The sequence below is a fragment of the Drosophila nasuta genome, unplaced genomic scaffold (assembly GCF_023558535.2).
Source record: "Drosophila nasuta strain 15112-1781.00 unplaced genomic scaffold, ASM2355853v1 ctg14_pilon, whole genome shotgun sequence".
Taxonomy (NCBI): domain Eukaryota; kingdom Metazoa; phylum Arthropoda; class Insecta; order Diptera; family Drosophilidae; genus Drosophila; species Drosophila nasuta.
The window spans coordinates 1,050,052-1,073,570 of record NW_026869386.1 but is presented as its reverse complement, the minus strand read 5'-3'; the positions used below and the strand labels follow the sequence as shown (position 1 = coordinate 1,073,570).

Below are 23,519 nucleotides of genomic sequence, written 5' to 3'. Positions count from 1 at the left end.
CAAAATGATAATGCTAAATATTAGTATAGTTATAAAGTTAATGGTATAGTAATCTCAATTGATTATTCCTGCCGTTAAATAGGCTGTCAGCGTAAGCTATTTAACAGTTAAATGCTTTTCAGACAAAAGTCTTAACAGTGTTCGATATTCTTAAGATCTAGCATTGGGTAATTTAATTCTATTAAGATGTGTGTAGTTTTAGAAGTATCGTCCTGTGTAGCTTCTCTTCAACTTCCTCTATCATAAAACATATAATTTAAGGTAAGGTTCCTTAAAGAGAGAACATTGATTTTTTGATTTCTATGCAAACTACGCATAGATAACAATATTATAATATGGCGTGGGCTATTATTTGTATGTGTATATACATAAATGTTAAGGGAACAAACGGTATAATCAAAATTGTATATCTGCTTAGAATAGTCGGCCAACTAATAGTACCAATGTACTGGTTTATCAAATGCTAACTTATGTTTCTGTGCACCGAATTAACTATCTGTTCTATTTTCGTTTACACAAGTTTATAATTTTTGATACTGTAGCTACAAATTAATGAAATGAGAAAAAGGCTCCAGAAATAATCGTTAAATTGAAATGCAAGCTCAATATTGGTTTTAAGTTTTAATAATTCGCTAAAAAAAATGATTATTTGCTTCACGGCTTGTCCAATAATTATTATATTTGAGCATAAAATGAAAATAATAATAATATATTGATTATTATATTATATCATTATTATAGTGATTATTATCTTATTTTTTGCTCAATTATTAAATTTTGTTTGTGAAAAAGTTCTATTAGATCTTAAATCCTATCAAAAATTAGTCCTACATATTATATATAACATATACATATATATATAGCATATTAGTATATATATACATATATATATTTGGGCAAAAAATAAAACTCAAAAATATTTATTTTTGATTAAAGCGCTGTCCCAGATGAGCAAAATTTTGAACTTGTTCAAAAACAATATATTTCTCACTCAAACATTTGCATATTGAAGAAATGTAATTATTTAAAGACAAGTAAGAAAGCTACAGTCGAGGGTGCTCGACTGTGAGATACCCACTACCCATTTTGAATAAAAACAAAATTTTTTCAAAATATACCAAACACTACAAAATACTAAAAATACGCCGAATGGTATATTTGGTATATTTATATAGTACTACATTCAAAATATACCATAGACGGGACAATATACCATATTGTCAGCCAAAGCAACTGTAAGTAGGCGTTTTTGCCCATACAGTAGTATTTCTGCAATAACTTCGACAATTCTGTGATCGCAACCAATTTTTCAAGAATCACAATTACTATAGTTATTATTGTATTATTCGAATTATTATTCGAATCTAGCTTTAAAATTACGCTTGTTATTCTAATTGTCTTGATTTGCGGGGACGAAAATGGGTGGTAAAAATTTTAAGCAAACTTGATCTGCGTGCAAACATAAAAAATGCTCTCGAAAAAAATTATAGCTCTATCTCTTATAGTCTCTGAGATCCAGTGTGTCATACGGACAGACAGCCAGACTGACATTGCTAGATCATCTCGGCTGATCAAGAATATATATATACTTTATAGGGTCGGAGATGCGTCCTTCCTTCTGTTTACATTCATTTCCTGCTGGTACAAAGTTATAATACCCTTCTGCCCTATGGGTAGCGGGTATAAAATTGGCGTCAATATCCCTAGCACATATTATTGCAACTTGTTTGCAATATTAATTAATGCTTTTCTTTTCACGAGAAAATGCTCAGACGCTTTCTTTTTCATTTTTTAATTCCGAAATAATAGGTTGTTTATTTTTCGCATGTGGAACTGCTAATTTGACACTCATACATTCTAGTATCGAAGTATCGATACTCTTAAATATATATATTTTTATTTATTTTTAATACAGAGTGTTACGCGGAAAAAAAAACTCGACTTCGCACATCTAGGAACAGCGTTTTAGTACTTAATTTTAACTCAAAGAATACTAACATTTTTTTTGGTGGTAAAAACAATTAGAAATCAGGAAGTCTAGGTGAACTTGCCTAATTTAAAATAAAAGGAGAATAATAGTATGGTGAAAGTGAAAGATAAATTTGAATGCATTTTGACCAAAGGGCAATAATAACAACATATGTATGTATGTATAAGATATAAAAAACAAACAATGCCAATAGTGTTTCTTATTTGAATAACCTTATTTTTATTTGATTTTAGATTGTGTGTATCTTGAATTGCTAAGCTTGACTTATTGCTTATTTATGAGAAGGAACATTGTACAATTATTTTTTTATTCATTCAGCTTAGTGACTAAACAACATTTTAAAGAAATCACTAGATGAGTTCTTTAAATTTGTTTTTGGTTTCGCTAAGATTGGTTTTTGCAAATATTTTTTAATTTTTTCTTTACTTTAAACTGAGAATCTGGAGAAACAGTGCATCACTGTAGTATCGATTATAATTATTATAATAACATATACATACATACATATACATATACATATACATATACATATACATATACATATACATATACATATACATATACATATACATATACATATACATATACATATACATATACATATACATTATACATTATACATATACATATACATATACATATACATATACATATACATATACATATACATATACATATACATATACATATACATTATACATATGCATATACATATACATATACATATCAAAACTTATGGCGTCGGTGTTATACGATGTAAAGGAAAAGGGATGCGCCAACCACTGATTTATGTAAATATGATTTTTGTGAAATTAATTAGTTACATAAATTGATATATGTTTTCATTATAGTTATTATGTATTCTAAGTGTAATCAGTTTTAGAAAAAAATTAGAAGATATTTTATGGGTAAAAAGCTTATGAAGTTGAAAGTACAAAATACATTATACATATATGTACATATATAAATTTTAGTTTAGTATCACACTAGTAGAGATAATGCGAGGAGGCCTGAGCTCTGTACTGCTTCGGTGTTAGTTTAATCAACTTCGGATTGAAAGCTCCCAGTGCTGCCTCGTTTGTAGAAGAAGCTGCTGGCGGTACAGTGTTTGATCTAAAGCGTGAACGCAGAAAGTTTTGCATAGAGCGCAGGCGTATTATGGGAGCACATGGCGATTGTCGTAGCGTGTTATTGTTGAGTGCCCAATAAATTACTGGACTAATTGCCGAATAAAAGTATCCTGTAATTGAAGAAAAATAGTAATAGTAATAGTAATAGTAATAGTAATAGTAATAGTAATAGTAATAGTAATAGTAATAGTAATAGTAATAGTAATAGTAATAGTAATAGTAATAGTAATAGTAATAGTAATAGTAATAGTAATAGTAATAGTAATAGTAATAGTAATAGTAATAGTAATAGTAATAGTAATAGTAATAGTAATAGTAATAGTAATAGTAATAGTAATAGTAATAGTAATAGTAATAGTAATAGTAATAGTAATAGTAATAGTAATAGTAATAGTAATAGTAATAGTAATAGTAATAGTAATAGTAATAGTAATAGTAATAGTAATAGTAATAGTAATAGTAATAGTAATAGTAATAGTAATAGTAATAGTAATAGTAATAGTAATAGTAATAGTAATAGTAATAGTAATAGTAATAGTAATAGTAATAGTAATAGTAATAGTAATAGTAATAGTAATAGTAATAGTAATAGTAATAGTAATAGTAATAGTAATAGTAATAGTAATAGTAATAGTAATAGTAATAGTAATAGTAATAGTAATAGTAATAGTAATAGTAATAGTAATAGTAATAGTAATAGTAATAGTAATAGTAATAGTAAATTTGAATGCGGTACTCTATCGATATACCAAATATAATATTTGGTATATTTTTAGTATTTTCGGTATATTTTGAAAATAATACCGCAATATTTTACTTTTATTCAAAATGGGTAGCGGATATCTCACAGTCGAGCACACTCGACTGTAGCTTTCTTACTTGTTGTTTTAACATGTCAGAGTTCAATAAGTACTGCCAAAATGAATTATAGCACTATTTGTTACAGTATCTGAGATCTGAGTAGCGTGCAAAAATTATGGGCCGCGGCCAAATTGTTAATCTTCATAATATAAATCAAAAGAATAATTTTGAGGGTAAGGAAACTTTTTACTTCAATCTGATCAAGCTAGAATCTTGACGATCGTTAAAAATACAATTGGAATAAACTTGTTTCTGAGGTGTATTCATTAATAAATCACTTATTAATCCAAATAAGTGTTCAATTTAAAATGAATGTTAAATATCAAAGTATTTTAAGACAATTTTTTCGTAAATTGCCACGTCGAACAGGAAAGTGTACAGGATAAGCAGTCCCTTTGGTCTATTTCGCACTGGTAAAATGCACGAATTCTAGTCCGTCAGTCCACATCTTGGACTTTAGTCAGGACAGACGTTTATTTGAATCGCCACATGATGCCAAATTATTCAAATCATGCATTCATGAACATGCGAAACTCTTTTGGAGACAAAAACGTTAAACTTGGATGTATCTTCGTGTATCCCATCCAAGGCTACAGGTAAAACTTGGCAATCGCCTTGTTTTTTTTGTGTGCCTCGAGCATCTCATAAAACGTTAGAAAAGATAGACAACAACAAATTATCAGAGGTGGCCCCACGCTAACCTGAAGACTTTGTCAGATTAAGAAATTTAATTAATTTTTCTCGACCCGGCTCTAGCTCTCCAAATAATCCTTCAGGGTCACTGGCACACAATTTGTTAATTGGAAACTTTAACTTCCTTGCGGATTTGAATTGCGTCTGCAACAAAAGCGAGCAGGTACTGGAATTTTTCAAGCTTAATCAAATGCTCCTTGTTTCGTAACACAGTGGTAACCATTACAATAAAATTCATTTTGCATTCAATATCACAGGGTGCTCGGACAGCATCTTTCATGGTTTGGTTCACTGTATTTGTTAAAAGTAAATAGGATGAACTGGGACAATAAGGACTGATTACCGCTGCAATAAACTTGTGTGTTTGTGTCCGAGTAAGTGTGTTTCTGTACGACCTTGTGGTCACAGTTGTGGCGGAACCGAAATATCATGATTGTGTTTTTGGGACCGAAATGCTCCGAATCAGCTTGGAAAAAATACAGCATCGACAGTAGAATATCGAATACACACAATAAATTAAGCACTCCGAATGGAATGTATGTATGTAGCTGTCAAACTGACGGTTCCACATATGAAAAAAATGAAAAATAATGAATTTAAAAACTATGAAATAAAAGCCTGTAAGACATTGAGAAATAGCATTTATTAATACTGTAAAGTCGCACGTCTGCATATGAAATTTAAAATTAAAACAAGTAAGAAAGCTACAGTCGAGTGTACTCGACTGTGAGATACCCGCTACCCATTTTGAATAAAAGAAATATATTTTGCGATATTTTTCTCAAAATATACCGAATATACTGCAAAAATACTAACAATACCAAACAGTATATTTGGTATATTGATATAGTACCGCATTCAAAATATACCATAGGCGGCACAATATACCAGATTGTCATCTAAAGCAACTAAGAACCCTAGTAAGTAGGCGTGTTTGCCCAAAAGTATTTCTTTAATAACTTCGACAATTTTCATCTGATCGCAACCAAATTTCAGGAATCAGGAATCATAACTACTATAGTTATTATTAAATATACCAAAATTCGCAACTAGCTTTAAAATTACGCTTGGTATTCGATATTTTTGATTTGCGGAGGCGGAAGTGGGCGTGGCAAAAATTTGAAACAAACTTGATCTGCGTGCAAACATAACAAATGCTGTCGAAAAAAAATTATACATAGCTCTATCTCTTATAGTCTCTGAGATCCAGTGTTTCATACGGACGGACGGACAGACACACAGACGGACAGACGGACATGGCTATATCGTATCCGCCGTTGACGCTGATCAAGAATATATATACTTTATAGGGTCGGAGATGCCTCCTTCTACCTGTTACATACATTTCCTGCCGGCACAAAGTTATAATACCCTTCTACCCTATGGGTAGCGGGTATAAAAAAATATTTCAAACACGTTGAAACAAAATTTGCTGGAGATTGTGTCGACATAGGAATGTGCAAAGATTGTTACTTCATCTATTTCTTTCAATAGTTTCACATATTTATATAGGTAATTCTCTGAGAGATGTCGCGTGAGACGATATCCTGAAACAATTTTATAATTTTTTATAATAGATGTGTCGTTAATTTAAAAAAAAAAATGCAATTCAACTATTTTTATTTAACATCAAAGTTGCGCGTTAAGTGTGTACGCAGACTTTTCCTGGTTAGTGTATATAGCATCAAAACTTTTAACTGCCGCAACATCAGAACCGTCGACAACACATTGTTGATGTTGTAATGCATTAATTTGTGGAACATAGTAAATATAAAAAGTAAGTGTAATAAGTTTCGATAGCACGTCCTCGAATACCGGCTGAAGCTAAGGTGCAACGCTCTTTGTTCAAAAATATCTGAGCCATAAACTGGTTCAACTCCCCTGACGACATCATAATTACAAAACCGTCCATAAACGTATTTTGGAGTTGTTTACTTGCTTTGCAGTTACATGGGAAGACATTGAAAAAATAACTTTCAAACACTTTTCTCGGATATCAAATATACATATTAGGTATTGTAAAATACGTCTGCAAACAATACATAATTGAGAAGCGCGAAAACGTCATAACTCATTTTAAGAATGCGTATTCGCATCGAAAAATAGCAGAAATAGTGCATGTGAGTCATTAGACAGTGCAAAGCACCGCGAGATGACTCCGGTAAAGCAACTTTAATGGTAGAAATGCGCAAAAGAAGCCGTTTATATGTAGAAAGAATCTAAAGACTCGATTGAAATTTCCCATTCACTCTATTATATGAGGGCAAATTAAATTGTCAGCCAACGAATCTGAGACCCCTCGTAAATAGGCTTTTGCCCATACAAAAGTATTTCTTTAATAACTTCGACAATTTTTATCTAATCGCAACCAAATACACCAAAATATACGAAAATTCGCGACTTGACCATTAAAACTTCGCTAGTTATTCGAGTTTTTCATCACTTTGTGGGAGCGGAAGTGAGCGTGGCAAAAATTTGAAACAAACTTGATCTGCCTGCAAACATATCAAATGCTGTCGAAAAAAAATAATAGATCTAACTCTTATAGTTTCGAATATCTAGAGGTTCATACGGATCGTCCCGGCTGTTGACGCTGATTAAGACTATATATACTTTATAGGGTCGGAGATGCCTCTTATGGCTGTTACATACATTTCCTGCCGGCACAAAGTTATAATACCCTTCTACCCTGTGGGTAGCGGGTATATTGACCCCTTCAGTACAAATGAACAAAATTGTATTTTCGAATAGGTAGTCTTGGTATACGACTTCTACTGTAGCAATAAACTGGCTAATATACCATTCAAAACGCTCAAAACTTTTTTAATAGAGAGTAAGAAAGATAGATCAAGAAGGTTACCTTTAATCGTTAAATATTTAGTAAACAGTTGAAACAATGTATGTATCTTACCCAGTAAAAGACTAAAGTATATGGAAGCCTTGCTGCAGTATTGCTTATAGCCAAAATTCTTATAGAATATACAGAAGACATGAGGCGCCCAGCATAGAATGAAGATGAAGGCGGAAGCAACTAGCATATTTGCCAAATCTCGACGGGAACGTAGCGTCGACGTTTGTGGTAGAGGTATACCAGGTGTGACGGGTCCGCGTCCTGAACGATGAATACGCTGCCGTTGTGAATGGGCACGAATCTCCCTCATAGCTCTGCATGGTGTTAAGTATAATTATAGTCATAAATATGAAATTATCTAATTATTTTACCTTGGTGATATAGGGTTGTTGGAGCGATAGGACCCGGGCTCCAAGGCCGCGCTAGATCCTGGCAAGCATGGTTTTAAGTTATGCAATTGAATATCTCCAGGACTGACTGTAATTTGACCTTCAACATTGCCGTTTGAGGTATCATCTACAGTTGTGACTCCGCCGCATGCTGCGTGTTGAGCATTGGCACATCCTGTAACAATAACCATGTGCGTTTGACGACGCAGTATCGGCATCGGTAACGGCAGTTCACCATGCGCCGCACGAGCTGTCAATGATAATGCACAGAGCTTTCGACGAACTCCATAGTGGTTAAGCAACACGCCGAGACCGGGTAAAATAAATACGACTATCGTATGAAATATGATAAATGACATGAACATATTGTTAGCACCTAATTCAGACGTGCAGCTGATGCTAACGGGATTTGGCGTTGTACTGGTGCTTGCACCAGAGCCCTTAATAATCACTGACTTTGCAATTATTTTATACGCAAATAAAAATGGCATGCTTATGACTGCTGAAGTAATCCATGAAAGCATTGCCAATGACACGTGCAGATGGCGACGCTGTCTTAATTGCGCCAGCCTCGGATGCTTAACGGTTGCATAACGATCCAGAGAGAGCATGAAGAATGAAATAGTACTTGCGGCTACTGGCATAACCTGCGGATATAAAATATATGTATGGATAATTGTATAATGTCGACGAAGTATTCATTATAATTATCATGTTAGTTTTATATACTTTTTATTTTAAAATAATAGTGAACAAGTAAGAAAGCTATCGCCGAGTATGCTCGACTGTGAGATACCCCCAACACATTTTCAATAAAAGCAATTCGTAAAATATATTACAATCACGGTTGCCATCAAAAAAAATTTTTTGTACCAAAATTTTGAAAAATGTACCAATTTTACCAAAAATGTACCACAAATATTTTCACGAAAGATTTTTTGTATTGCACAAATTGTGATTCACAGTATATAACTGTTTACGTAGTGATAGACCTTAGATTGACGCATACATATTTTCTCAATTGACAAATCGACTGTATGAGATATTTTCCAGTGTTAGTCATGGTTCAATTTCTAACTGATACAAAATTTGTGTCTGGTGGAACAGAGCCATTTGTTAAAATAATATGAGTGAACATAAAATTTTATGAAAAATTTAAATTCTAGACCAGGCATATTGAAAATGTACCAAAATGGAAAAAAGTGATCCAATTTACCAACGCATAAAAAATGTACCAGTTTTGGTACATTTGTACCAAAAGTGGCAACCGTGATTACAATATCGTTATTGTACTACATACATTCAAAATATATCATAGAGTACAAAATATACCAGATTGTCAGCCAAAGGAACCTAATTGAAGTACAAAAATATTTCCTCAATAACATCTAAAATATTTATCTGATTGCAACCAAATTTTCAGAAATTTTAAATACTGTATTTATTATTGTACGTACCAAAAATCACGATTCTAGCCTCGATTTTTTCCATTTGCGGAAGCGGATATAGGCAGGTAATAAATTTTAAACAAACTTGATCTCTATCTCTTTTAGTCTTTGAGATCGGTGAGATAGGTGTTCATACGGACGGACAAACAGACGGGCTGCAGACGGCTGTTGACACTACCCAATGGGTAGTACCCATAGAATAGAAAGCCTCCAGCAATTGTATGTAATACAAAATCGAATTGCAAGCGTAATTACACCCGTTACCCTTAGGGTAGAAGGGTATTATAACTTTGTGCCGGCAGGAAATGTACGTAACAGGTAGAAGGAGGCATCTCCGACCCTATAAAGTATATATATTCTTGATCAGCGTCAACAGCCGAGACGATATAGCCATGTCCGTCTGTGTGTCTGTCCGTCTGTCCGTATGAACACCTAGATCTCAGAGACTATAAGAGATAGAGCTATAATTTTTTTTCGACACCATTTGTTATGTTTGCACGCAGATCAAGTTTGTTTCAAATTTTTGCCACGCCCCCTTCCGCGCCCGCAAATCAAAACAAGTAAGAAAGCTACAGTCGAGTGTACTCGACTGTGAGATACCCGCTACCCATTTTGAATAAAAGCAATATATTTTGCGGTATATTTATCAAAATATACCAAATATACGACAAAAATACTAAAAAAATATACCAAATGGTATATGTGATATATCGATATAGTACAGCTTTCAAAGTATACCATAGACGGCACAATATACCAGATTGTCAGACAAAGTAACTAAGACCCCCAGTAAGTAGGCGTTTTTGCCCAGACAAAAGTATTTCTTTAATAACTTCGACAATTTTTATCTCATCACAGTAACTCGACTGTAACTTTCTTACTTGTTTTTATATATTTGGTATATACATATTTGGTATATACATATATACATATACAATATGTACATATGTACAATCATAAGTTGTCTTTATGATTTGGCTGTGATAAGATAAAAATTATAGATGTTATTTAGGAAATCATTTTATATACTCTATAGTATATTTTAAATGAAATAGTATTATTCTATATTCGAACTATTTTTGCATCAAAGAATTTACCTGAACAAAGTGTATAAGCTTGCAAAGTAAGAGAGGTAGAGATCTGGTTCCGCGATTCATGGCTAAATTCAGGAGTGTGACAGGTGCTGATATGCCTGTAACTAGTAAATCCGCAATGCATACACCCAACAACAGTGGATTTCTCAATCTTACAGATGAGGCCGAGCACAGTGTGAGTACCAACGTAGAATTTCCTACAACCCCACCGAATACAACCAAACCATAGCTAATGGCTAACAGTAAGATTGTTATCGATGGAATAGCATGTTCAGTGTCTCCACTAGCCTCTGGGCCATAAGAATTTGTTATCGTGAAATTTCCGTAATTATCGTAGTCGAAATCATGACCTCCAGGTTCAAGACTTCCACCTCCATCATAAGAATTTTCGTTAAGAAGTGTGTAATGCAAAACTTGGGTTTTGATATTGCCTTGGCTTACGATATTAATATTGCTATCGACTGTGGCTTCTAGTTGTTGGTGTCGACGGTATGTATTTTCCCACCATTGTTGCAGGTTGTTGTCATTCATTCTTCAACAACAGATGTGTATTACTAATTCTTGGCGTTGCCGATCGTTGTAGCGCTTGTCCAGCTGCCTCATTGCTTACTCAGTTTATAGGCTCTTTAGCTGTTTTAAACAAAAAAAAAAAAAAACAACAAATACAATTAAGTTTTTAGCAGAATTTCATTTATCAATTTTAGATTTCAGAGATATATATGATATTATTCTTAAAATATACCAAATTAATATATAAAAACTACCAAAATATACCGAACGTCATATTTAGTATATCTATATACTCTCACGTTCAATACATAGCATGGAGTTTTAAATATACCAGATAGTCAACCAAAACACTTAAATCCCGAATACAGCAACCTTTTTTTGGGTATAAAATAATCTCTTAAAAACATACATATGTATACATAGTACAATTTTTATCCGATAGCAACCAGATTTTAAGGAATAATAAATACTGTAGCATAAAAACTACGCTTCCAAAAAACCAGCTTATTTAACGTGCAAAAATAAACAAGTGGTGTCCAAAACAAATTGTATGTAAATAGCTATAGCTTTTGAGACCTTGTTCATGCATCAGCATACGTATGGATGTGTATGGATATACTATACACTAACCAGAAAAAGTCTACGGACACACTTAGCGCGCAACTTTAATGTTAAATAAAGTTGTATTAAAGATATTGCCTCCTTTCTTTTAAATTAACGATACATACGATACTTTACGTCTGTTACAGATAAGTCTAATACTCTGTTTATACCCTATTTCGACCAGGTGCATCTGCTTCAATGATGCGATTCTATGATGCAAGCAGTTACACTAAAGTGTCATCACACGAACAGCTTATTAGTAAACAAGTACACAAACTCTGGCGACACTGAGGGCATTCAAAAATTAAAAGTTTATACAAATTTTATTTCTTATTCATTAATTGACTGTTTTTTTCTTGTTTTAAGCCATGTTTCCAGATGAGTGAAATCGACTTTTTTCCGCCCAACTTCATATAAAAAAATGGCCTTGCTAAATTTTTGCGGCGTAATTTCGTTCCGTAGTTTAAAGCAAAAAAATCGATACTCCGATTCTTGAATGTATGTGGATATCAAATAAGCAGTTTCACATGTGAAAAAATAGACAACCTAATATTCCCATTCATATTCGCAAAGTGAAGCGAACTATAAAGATGAATAATTAAAAAAAAAAATAAAAAGAAAGCGTCTGAGGCATTTTCTCATGAATCGAAACACATTAACATTAATTAATAATTTGGAGTCGCAAGACTATATATGAAATTTTAAATCAAAAATATAGTGCAACGAAGTTGAAATAATGTGCGCTTGGGATATTGTCGCCATAAAAATAGGAATATTATTTCATCTAATTTTTTTTTAAATAATTGCATTTATTTAATAGGCAAATGTTTAACTGGTGTGGCCATAGATTTTTGTGTTTTTTTTCCATTTCCGTGCCAAATTTAGGTTGCTAAAAACGATCACTCGAGAATTTGTGAAACTTGCGAAATATATTGCATTTTTGCAAAATTTTCTTCATTTGGGAACTGCGCTTTACATTATAATAAGTAGCCCAAAGCCTATTTTCGAAGGAGCGGGTTGGCTGAACGGTGTCAAAATCCTAATATGCAACATTGTCCTGGCTGATAATAACCGCCTCAAACAAAGTTGAATGTCGATGAACCTGGCAAGCAGCACGTGATCAAGAGAGGTGGAGGCAGATCTCGGACTAGATAACCTGACCAACTCAATCTAACGATATCAACTAAAGGTACCCATGAGGCGAATGGAGAGTCCTTGACAGACTTTCCTTCTCTGACCATAAGCTGCTGTCCAATCAAAAGAGTGTAGCGTTGAAACTCTTAAAAGAATAATGACACCCAGCTCCCGATAATGACCCCTCTCGCTGATCTAATAACCAACAATATAATAAATAAAGCAATTAACTGCAATCCATCTCTCTAGAAGAGCTCTAAGATCATTTTCGTGATGAAGGCGTCCCAATGCAATCGTGTGAGACTCAATGACTTCAGAGCAATCAGCCTGAAGGACTTTTTGCTAAAACATTTGGAGAAACTACTTGACCTGACCTGACCTGACCAGCATGTGTTCTCTAAGGGCAAGTCTATCGAGACTGCTCTCCATGCTCTTCTAGCCTGCATCAAAAATTCAGACCACTATAAAGCATATGCCTTGGGGGGTCTTTCTTGACATTACCATTATGATGGGCCTTACTTCAGTCAACACGGCACCAGTGATCCACCGATGAGTACCGTCTAGTGATACTCACCAGAGTGGGGTAATCTCTCTCCCTCTGGAATTTGGTTGCAAATAGCCTGCTACTGAATCTTATTAGACGGGCTCCGAAGTTAATTATTATAACTGGAATAACATTTTCTGAATAGTTTTGATAAACACGATTTTAATGAAATAGGTGTATATTATAAGGCCGCTGGGCGATAGCTGATAGGTTTTGATTTCGTTATGATGAATGATATTTTTATTTGACTGGGAAATATAAATGTGTAAAGAAAATATGTAGCAGGATAGCATTATATATAATCCTAATATGACATAGAGATAACTATGTGCATATTTATTTTCTTCGCTAAGACGAATATGCATATGTTAAGATAACTTAACGTAAACTTAAATCTTATTTCGTACTGCATGATTTTAACTACATCAAATCAAATACGACAAATGTTTAACGAAACTCCTAAGGTTTGGAATCATCGCCAGGATAACTTTGATATCATCATTGGATATAGCGCTTGCATTAATAAAATGTTGACTGTTACGGCGTGAGTCACCCTCATCTGCTGATACAGGGAATGATTAAGACGCTGTCAATGTGCGCAAGAGCATGATACAATAACACAAGGTAGTCCCGTCGTGCGCCTTTTCGTTCGGTTTCAGTCCCTTAACGTTCAGTGCGCTCGCGCTTGTTGAAGGGATAGGTTGTATGTGGACGATTTTTTCCCTAAATATTAACCCTTGTGCAAGACAAAAATGTGAGATTGCAATTATATTATATATGTATGAACTTTATGATAGAATGAAGAACCTGAACAAAAAAATTAGTAATCAAAAACAAAAACAACGATTACTGTCAACTTCTAAACTATAAAAAATTAAATTATAAAAAACATTTCAACGCTTTTTAAGGGTTTTAAGGGTTAATCCCAAATCTCTACTGTCGATTCTTTCGCACTCAGTAGGCGGAGTCGTTTCACTCGCATTTATGTATGGTATATGTAGATAACGGACAGCTTTTGCCGACGGGACTACCTTGTATAATTGTATCATGCGCAAGAGTGCTTGCGTAAGTGTATGCATGTATGCTTTTGTATACAAAAGCTTAGTATAAAGCGAGCTTTGAGAGTATGTGTGGCTTACTTCGATGCCGGTGTTGTGCTTTGCTCTTGTGTTATTTTGTGTGATTGGGACAGCAGTCGACATTAGTGTGTATCAAGTTTCATGGTGGTAGTATTTTAGCCGCCGTGGATTTTTTATGTTTGGTATGCAAGTGTTGTTAACGTCGACACTTTTGCTTTTTGCTGTTTTTTGTGGCTGTTGTTTCTAGATGATTTGACGTAGCATTAATCTGTTTAAAATGTGCGAATTTTAATATAGTACGTTAAAATCAACATGAACTTGTAAAGCTGGCATTATTTTGTAAGAATAGCCTGTTGAATGATTCTTGCTGATGAGGCAAATTTTATTTAGTTAATAAAATGTATTGGTAAATCTTTTAAAAATTCACAATATTTACAAATACGTATATATGTATGCATACAGACATGTATTTTGCCACATCATTTGAAAGTTATTATGGAATTTTTATAAAACATACTCGAATTTTCTTACATATCGGTCTTTTCATATGTATCTATTTGGTAGTTTATACTAAGGGCTTTCATGTATTGTTGAATACCAGCAAGTAGCCAAGAGTCTTGAATCTACCCCGCATTGTATAATATTCATCAAACGCAAATAAAGAAGTTTCTATAGTATACAGCTGTGGGTACATAAATATGTAGCAGTCAGTGCAGCTATTGTCCGTATATTCTATAATACTAAAACCAACAACAGATATATTACATAAATATATACATATAGTGTTTTTTTTTTAAGTTTACTGTGCTTACGCACGCACTCATATTGAGGCTCTAAAAAACCTCATAACAGGTAGTATCTAAAGATGGATCAACAGCACAATGTTTTTACGGAGCACGCTCTGCACATACTACATACACATATTACGACTCAGTGTGTATGTGTATACGTAATAACTTACACATTAACTGATGCGCACTTCATTTGAAGTAAAGTACATCTTAGAAATTGGTGTAACAGTTAATTTTTTGTTATTTTTACATTATTGAAGGCACTGCAATTTTCAAACACATCTATTTTCCTCCTATCTCGCGGATGCGTATTTGTTGTTCTGATTTTATTTTTGTTATAGTTTATCAAATATGTACATTGGCAAAGCATTTAAATAATTTTATTTGTCTTGAAACATTTATTTTTTTGTTGAAACATTATTTTATGCAATGTCGTAGTTATGTAGGTGTATAAAATGTATTTATATTTCTGTATGTTGGAAAAACAAAACTAAAATAAAACTGAATGTGCGGTGTGCAAAAAAAGCTTCTTGACGACGCACATTTCACGAAAAGACTACAGCAGAAGACTGTCCTGTGTGACTGTCAAATTTATGGTGATTGAGAAGCCTGAGGCGAGTCCGGAGTTAAAAGTCACGAGAGACCCATAGCGAGAGAGCGCCAAGGAATCGGAAATTACAGAGCTTTTACGAGGAAATGCAAAGCTTTTTTCGGGCGACCAACCGATAAACTTTCGCTATCATTCGTTACGACTTAAATATCTGAAATCTAAAAATATGAAGTAAATAAAACAAAAAAACTACTTTTGTCTTTTAAAAAAATTAATATAATATATATTATATATTATATAATGATTAAAATTTGATTTTAATTTCATAGGCTAAGCTATGAATATGAGCTATATCTCACATTTAAAGGCAAGTAACTTTTTTTAGGTGAAGCAGTATTGCCAACTCTTCGTATCTTAGCTTTCGTATGATGGCAATCTAAAAAAAAAATATATACATATGTATGTCACGCGCCAAAATTTTAAATAATTTTTAATACATTAAAAAAAATTACCTTTCATATAATTTATTTTTATTTTATTTTATACCATTATAAATGTAAAACATCATTAATCTGAATTTATCAGATAACTTAAGATTAAAAGATACTGCATGTGTGTTTGTCTACACAATAATTTAATAGAAATCTGTTAAAACTACGAAACACCGTTATATAAAAAGTATGTAGTACAGAACTATACATTTAGAATGTTTGTATATGGAATCAGCAGTAGCAGGAATTTGATGCGTCTCTAAAACACCTTCTCTTGAACTTTTCCACCGCCAACTGTTCTTTACGAAGGCTATCAATAGCAGTCTGTTAAAATGCAATATAAAAACATTTAAAAACTAAAAAATTTAATAATCGAAATCAAAACAAGAAATCAGCTCAACCCGATAACAAGCGTTACGTTGAATATGAAATGTGCTACGACTGTCTCAGTGCTGAATTCAAAAATATTCGAACAACCCAAAATTAGATAAAAGTAGAATTTGGTGTGCATTTGACCAATAACAAATTCCTGTGGTGGGTGAACAGCTGGGTGTGGGAGAGTTTAGTTTCAGTTTAGATTTAAAAAAAAAGAACCGTCGTCGCATGCAGATGTGTATTTATTGTGCTACCACCTATACTCCTATTCTCAAAATGCTAAAAATATTACAATTAAATTTAAATGGATACCTTAATAATTATAACCACCTACAAATACTAATAAAAAAACACCACCCCAAAATAATATCCATCCAAGATACACACCTCCACTCTAATAATAGTATTCCCATCCCAATAAACTTCACTCTCTACCACATAAATAACTCTAACCATCCTTAGGCTTCACAACTCCTTACAACAACAACAAACCCAAATTCGCAATAAAAGCTTTGACTCAATCGCCGTTACCGTACAATCTAAAATCAAATTCACTATAATCTCCAGTTACATTCCATTCACTGCAAGATACTTATAATCATATCGACACTAGTGACCACTTCCCGATCCTAATCCAACTCTTTGAAAATGAACCAACCGACTCCTCCACCATTAAGCCTAAATTCAACATTGATAAAGCTAACTGGTCTCTCTATCAAAAACTCAGTAAACAACTTTCCGACAACAGGCCTCCCAGCTAACAAATAAACCAAGAAACGCCCACATTTGCTCCATCATAAGGCATTTATCCATTCCACAACATCATCCAATCTCTTCCAAACTGGTCCCATAATGGGACACTGACCTTCAAACACTAAAACCAAAAAAAAAAAACTTACGTAATAATATAAACACTGCCAATATAATAACTTACAAAAAAGCACACGCAATACTTAAACGTGAAATAAAACAAAAAAACGTAAAGCCTTGCACGAATTTACCTCAGACATAAATCCACATACTCCAATTCCAACAATTTGGAAAAAAATCAATAGATTCTGTGGCCTCAAAACCAACTTCCAGATTCAGTGTCTCATTAACCTTAGTAATACATCCGACACTTATACAAACAAATATGATATCTCCAAAGCCCTATGTGAATTCTGGTCAAATGCTTCACTCAACAATAACTTCCATCCTACCTTCAGATCACCCAAAGAAAACATAAGCTACAATTTTTCCCACAGTACCTCCTTCCTAACCCAACCCTTAAAATGTGATTTCTCTATTATTGAATTGAAAAGCGCCATAAACCAACTTAAAGTCAAAACACCAGGTAGAGACCGAATCAGTTACCCAATGATAAACAAGTAAGAAAGCTACAGTCGAGTGTGCTCGACTGTGAGATACCCGCTACCCATTTTGAATAAAAGCAATATATTTTGCGGTATTATTCTCAAAACATACCAATTATACTACAAAAATACGAAAAATGTATTTTGGGGTATTATTATAAAAAAATACAAAATATACTAAAAACACTAAAAAATAGACCAAATGGTATATTTGGTATATCGATATAGTACCGCATTCAAAATATACCATAGACGGCACAATATACCAGATTGTCGGCCAAAGCAAATTAGACCCCTAGTAAGTAGGCGTTTTTGCCCATACAAAAGTATTTCTTTAATAACTTCCACGATTTTTATCTGATCGCAACCAAATCAGGAATCATAACTACTATAATAGATATTATATATACCAAAATTCGCAATTCTAGCTTTACAATTACGCTTGTTATTCGATTTTTTGATTTGCGGGGGCGGAAGTGGGCGTGTCAAAAATTTGAAACAAACTTGATCTGCGTGCAAACATAACAAATGCTGTTGAAAAAAAATTATAGCTCTATCTCTTATAGTCTCTGAGATCTAGGTGTTCATACGGACGGATGGACAGACGGACAGACACACAGACGGACAGACGGACATGGCTCGATCGTCTCGGCTGTTGACGCTGATCAAGAATATACTTTATAGGGTCGGAGATGCCTCCTTCTACCTGTTACATACATTTCCTGCCGGCACAAAGTTATAATACCCTTCTACCCTATGGGTAGCGGGTATAAAAAATCTACCAGATTCGGTAATGCTAAGGCTACTCAAGCTCTACAACAATATCTTCAATGCACACATCCCTCAACAATTTAAAATAAGCAACATCATCCCAATATTAAAACCAGATTCAAGCAAAGCAAAAATACCTTCATATCGTCCTATATCTCTAAATAGTTGTCTATCCAAAGTCCTTGATAAAATTATTTCTAAAAGACTATGGTGGCTAGTTAACAACAGCCAGCTACTCGATAGTCGTCAAATGGGCTTCAGAAAGGGTAAATTGGCATCTGACTCTCTAGCAACGCTAGATTATCTGACTATCACCACACTATCTACAAAAAGTCACCTTTCTATAATTTCGCTAGACTTCTCAAAAGCATTTGACAAAATAGGAATTCACACTATCATAGATGAACTTGTTGATTAAAAGTTAGGACCAAAAATGATCAAATATATAATAAACTTCCTAACTAATCGAAAAATCTGCGTACAAATTCAAAACACACAATCCCAACCTTTACCACTTGAGAATGGAATCCCACAAGGATCACCATTATCCGTAATCGTTTTTTGCAATTGCCTATAACAAACTCAATAGAATCATAGGTCTTACCAAATCATTCGAATTTACGGCATACGCAGACGACTACACAATTATAAATAGACACAAAAGAAGAGACACGTCAATAAATTTAACCACCCTCCTCACAGACATTCAAGAATGGTGCAATTACTCTGGAGCCAGCCTCTCCATCCCTAAATCCAAATATTTACACGTTTGTCGTAAGAAGAAATGTAACTTCAAAGTACTTAGCACTTTCCATCTAAAAAACGAAAAATCGTTAAAAATATTGGGTATTACTATAACTAATAATTATAAGTGGGACGCACACATAGATCATTTAGTAATACAAATTTTTAAAAGACTAAATATTATAAAATGCCTCTCTAGCACTAGCTTTAACTGCCACATTAAATCTATTATTTGTGTAATCAACTCAATAATCATGTCAAAAATTGATTATGGGTTATTTCTATACGGAAGGGCGCCCAAGTCAAAACTAAATAAAATAAAAACGATATACCACTCAGCTATTAGAATAGCCTTCGGAGCATTCATTCTTCACGCATGTAGATATGCCGAAAAACAAACAGAAAAATTCGCTATATGCACCGACTCACTCTCAGCCCTTACAGCTCTTGAAAACCCAAATAACTCTACATACTATACATTAGAAATCAAAAAAATTATCTATAAATACAAATACAAATTCACTCTGATATGGGTCCCAGGCCACTCCGGCATCATAGGCAACGAGCTTGCAGACCTAGCTGCTAAGCAAGCAACCGCACTACCTTTAATATCAGTAAAAGACTACTACCCTTAAATACATCAACAATCACATGAAAGACCAAAATTACCTTATATGGAACAACACATCTATACACTACAAACTTATTAACACAAAAACAGAGCAATAACGAACTTTTAAAACCAACTATTTCTCGATTAGAGACCATCAAATTTATGAGACTCGAATAGGACACACTAAACTGACACTCAGCCACCTATTTGATAAAACACCTCCACCCATATGCCAACAATGTAACCTTAACCTCACCATATCTCACATATTCCTTGAATGCCCAACCTACATTGAACACAGACATAAATTCCTTCAAAAAACTTTAGAAGAAATATTAGATCCTATGAATATAACCACAACTATCCAATTCCTTAAATCCATAAACCTTTACAACAGCATATAAGTTTATCCTTACTGTACATAACTAGAATAAGTGCACACATTTGTATATATTATATGTAAATACCTATTTAAGTTATCTCACATTATTTAAGTTATCTCATATTATAAAATAGATTTTAAGAAGAAGGCCTTTGTAGCTATTGCTTTACACAAACAAAAATTATCCGCACTTTATAATTGCTGGTAATTTCTTGATAATAATAATAATAATAAAATTCTAACTAATCAATCCCGATTACAATGAGTCAAAACGACATTCGTGCACAACGTCCTTTGTAGCTATTGCCTTTGTAGCTATTGCTTTACACAAACAAAAATTATCCGCACTTTATAATTGCTGGTAATTTCTTGATAATAATAATAATAATAAAATTCTAACTAATCAATCCCGATTACAATGAGTCAAAACGACATTCGTGCACAACGTCACCGTGAGCAAGACGAGAGACGGCTCTCACAACAAATAAACAACGCGTACTTCTCTTTTAAAGCGACCGAAAATAATGCAAGCTCTGATCAAGTGCGGTCAATTACCCCCAACTCGACCGAATTCTTAAACGTAGAGAGTAATAGAGCGCGCTCATGCTCTCCCTCGCTACCATCGATGTCTCTGCAGCCTAAGAGCGCAGTAACCAGAACCGCAATTTCGCTGACAACGTCAACCATAACAATCGATAGCGCGTTTAATGACATCATCAGCTAGCAGTGCAAACATTACTACGTCTGTCGCTGCGCTGCCCGAAAAACAGAACAAAAACAATGAACATATTAAGCCGGCTGTGCAGACTGGTATGGATCGCTACATCTAAATTAAAAGGAAGACGAGCCCTCTAAATTCTCAACACAAAATAACCCGTGGCAATGCTAGCCTAGCTGCAATAGAAACGAACATGAACTCGAACCGATTCAAAATCTTGGCAGACGCCTATGAGGTCGAGGCGGCCGAATCTACTGAAGTCGAGAAAAGGAAGCCAAAGCCTCCGCCTATTTATATTCGAGAAAAAAGTTCCAATGTTCTCGTCAACAAAATTATTGAGCTTATTGGCAAGGATAACTTTCACATAATACCCCATGTAAAGGGCAACATTCACGAAACAAAAGTTCAAATAAAGTCTGAAGACAATTACAGAGTATTATCGAAATATCTTACCGATAATAAAAAGAACTTTTACACGTATCAGCTTAAAAGCAGCAAGGGCTTGCAAGTCGTACTTAAGGGTATAGAATCCGAAGTAACGCCTGCAGAGATAACAAAGGCACTACAAGAGAAGGGATTCAGCGCAAAGACAGTTTTCAATATCCTTAACAGGGATAAAAAGCCGCAGCCACTCTTTAAGGTTGAGCTCGAGCCAGAAAATAGGCCCCTGAAGAAATACGAAGTGCACCCTATATATAATCTTCAGTTCCTGCTGCACCGCCGAATTACAGTTGAGGAACCGCACAAACGCAATGGTCCGGTACAATGTGCGAACTGCCAAAAATATGGTCATACAAGGTCATACTGTAAACTGCGCCCGGTGTGTGTAGTTTGTGGAGAGCTTCATGACTCCGCACACTGCCCAGCGAGCAAAGATGACTGCAACTCGAAAAAGTGCGGCAACTGCGGTGGCAATCACACTGCTAACTATAGAGGTTGCCCAGTTTATAAGGATCTGAAAAGCCGCATCCATCAAAAAAGAATTACCGCCCGCACCCAAAATAAAACGTTGAAAGTCTCCGATCAAACCCTGAAGTTTTCTTCTCGACTGTAGCCAGATCCTCACTAGGACCTATTAACCCTGACAAAAGTGTGACATACGCAAGCGCTTTAAAATCAGGACCGGCTACCCTTGCCTCAAAAAGTTAATTTCTGCAATCAGCATACCAAGAACCGAACATGGCTCAGCAGCATCAATCGCCGGAGCAGCCAAAAAGCAAAACCAAAATCTATTGATTCAAATGCTGGTTTCACAACAATCCAAATAATGAGTCCCCTACGGATATCTACGTGGAACGCTAACGGCGTTTCGCAGCATAAACTTGAGTTAGCTCAATTCCTACTCGACAATCAAATCGACGTAATGCTGCTTTCAGAAACATACCTTACAAACAAATATAATTTTCAACTACGAGGATATACTTTCGATGCAACAAATCATCCAGACGGTAAACCACATGGTGGGACTGGAATTCTAATCAGAAGCCGTATTGAGCACTACTATCATAACAAATTTGCTAAAAACTACCTACAGGCCACATCTATAAATATAAAACTAAATACTGGCAACCAACTTACACTAGCCGCTGTATACTGCCCCCCTCGCTTCACTATAGCTGAAGATGAGTTTATGCAGTTTTTTCAACTCACTAGGAGACCACTTCATAGCAGCAGGAGACTACAATGCCAAGCGCTTATTAAAATGCCCGAGGCAAGCAACTGCGCAGCTAGCTCTTCATATGGTCGATGTTGAAAAATGGATTGGCGAATTAGAGTGAACGAACAAAAATGCAAGCACGTTACATTCACCCTGAACAGGCAAAACTGCCCGCCACTAACGTTAAACAACACTCTACTCCCGCAAGCAAACGAAGTGACATATCTAGGAGTACACCTCGACAGAAGACTCACATGGCGTCGGCACATTGAAGCCAAAAGAACACACCTAAAGCTAAAAGCCAGCAGCCTTCATTGGCTTATCAACGCTCGGTCTCCCCTTAGCCTTGAATATAAAGTCCTGCTGTATAACTCGGTACTAAAACCTATATGGATATACGGCTCCCAGTTATGGGGGAATGCCAGCAATAGTAATATTGACATATGTAGTCCAGCGAGCTCAGTCGAAGATCTTGAGAACCATCACCGGGGCACCGTGGTACGTTCGCAACGAAAACATACAACGCGACTTAAACATCCTACCAGTCAAAGAAGTGATCGCAGAACAGAAGGAAAAGTACTTTACCAAGCTACTGTTGCACCCTAACCACCTGGCGAGAGGTCTAACAAGGTTGAGCAACCAATCACGTCTTCGTCGTAATGACTACCTACCCAGGGATGCGCAACCAGAATGCAGTCTTAACACACTGCACTATGGGCAAAAAGTCGCAAGGTGCGGCATTTTTA

The 23,519-nt window shown here is 34.6% G+C and overlaps 1 protein-coding gene and 1 long non-coding RNA gene across 5 annotated transcripts; one reads left to right on the top strand and one right to left on the bottom strand.

Annotated features, from left to right (window-relative positions):
• Positions 1 to 2,825: 2,825 nt before the first annotated feature.
• LOC132797547 (alpha-2A adrenergic receptor) lies at positions 2,826 to 15,797 on the bottom strand. Of its 2 annotated transcripts, none has more exons than XM_060809299.1 (5): positions 15,288 to 15,797; positions 10,460 to 11,086; positions 7,897 to 8,561; positions 7,586 to 7,839; positions 2,826 to 3,230 (listed from the first exon to the last, which is right to left on the bottom strand). In XM_060809299.1, exons 2-5 carry the CDS (start codon positions 10,985 to 10,987, stop codon positions 2,977 to 2,979), a joined length of 1,701 nt encoding a protein of 566 aa, XP_060665282.1. In that variant the 5' UTR covers positions 10,988 to 11,086; positions 15,288 to 15,797; the 3' UTR covers positions 2,826 to 2,976. The 2 variants fall into 2 exon arrangements, with proteins under 2 accessions (XP_060665282.1, XP_060665283.1); XM_060809300.1 differs by lacking the exon at positions 15,288 to 15,797 and adding an exon at positions 14,387 to 14,535.
• On the top strand, positions 10,540 to 12,215 carry LOC132797551 (uncharacterized). 3 transcript variants are annotated; one of them, XR_009633705.1, is made up of 3 exons: positions 10,540 to 10,631; positions 10,686 to 10,945; positions 11,936 to 12,215. It is a non-coding gene; the product is annotated as an uncharacterized LOC132797551 (long non-coding RNA). The 3 variants fall into 3 exon arrangements; XR_009633706.1 differs by having other exon boundaries at positions 10,542 to 10,631; positions 10,700 to 10,945; XR_009633707.1 differs by having other exon boundaries at positions 10,543 to 10,631; positions 10,813 to 10,945.
• Positions 15,798 to 23,519: the final 7,722 nt, after the last annotated feature.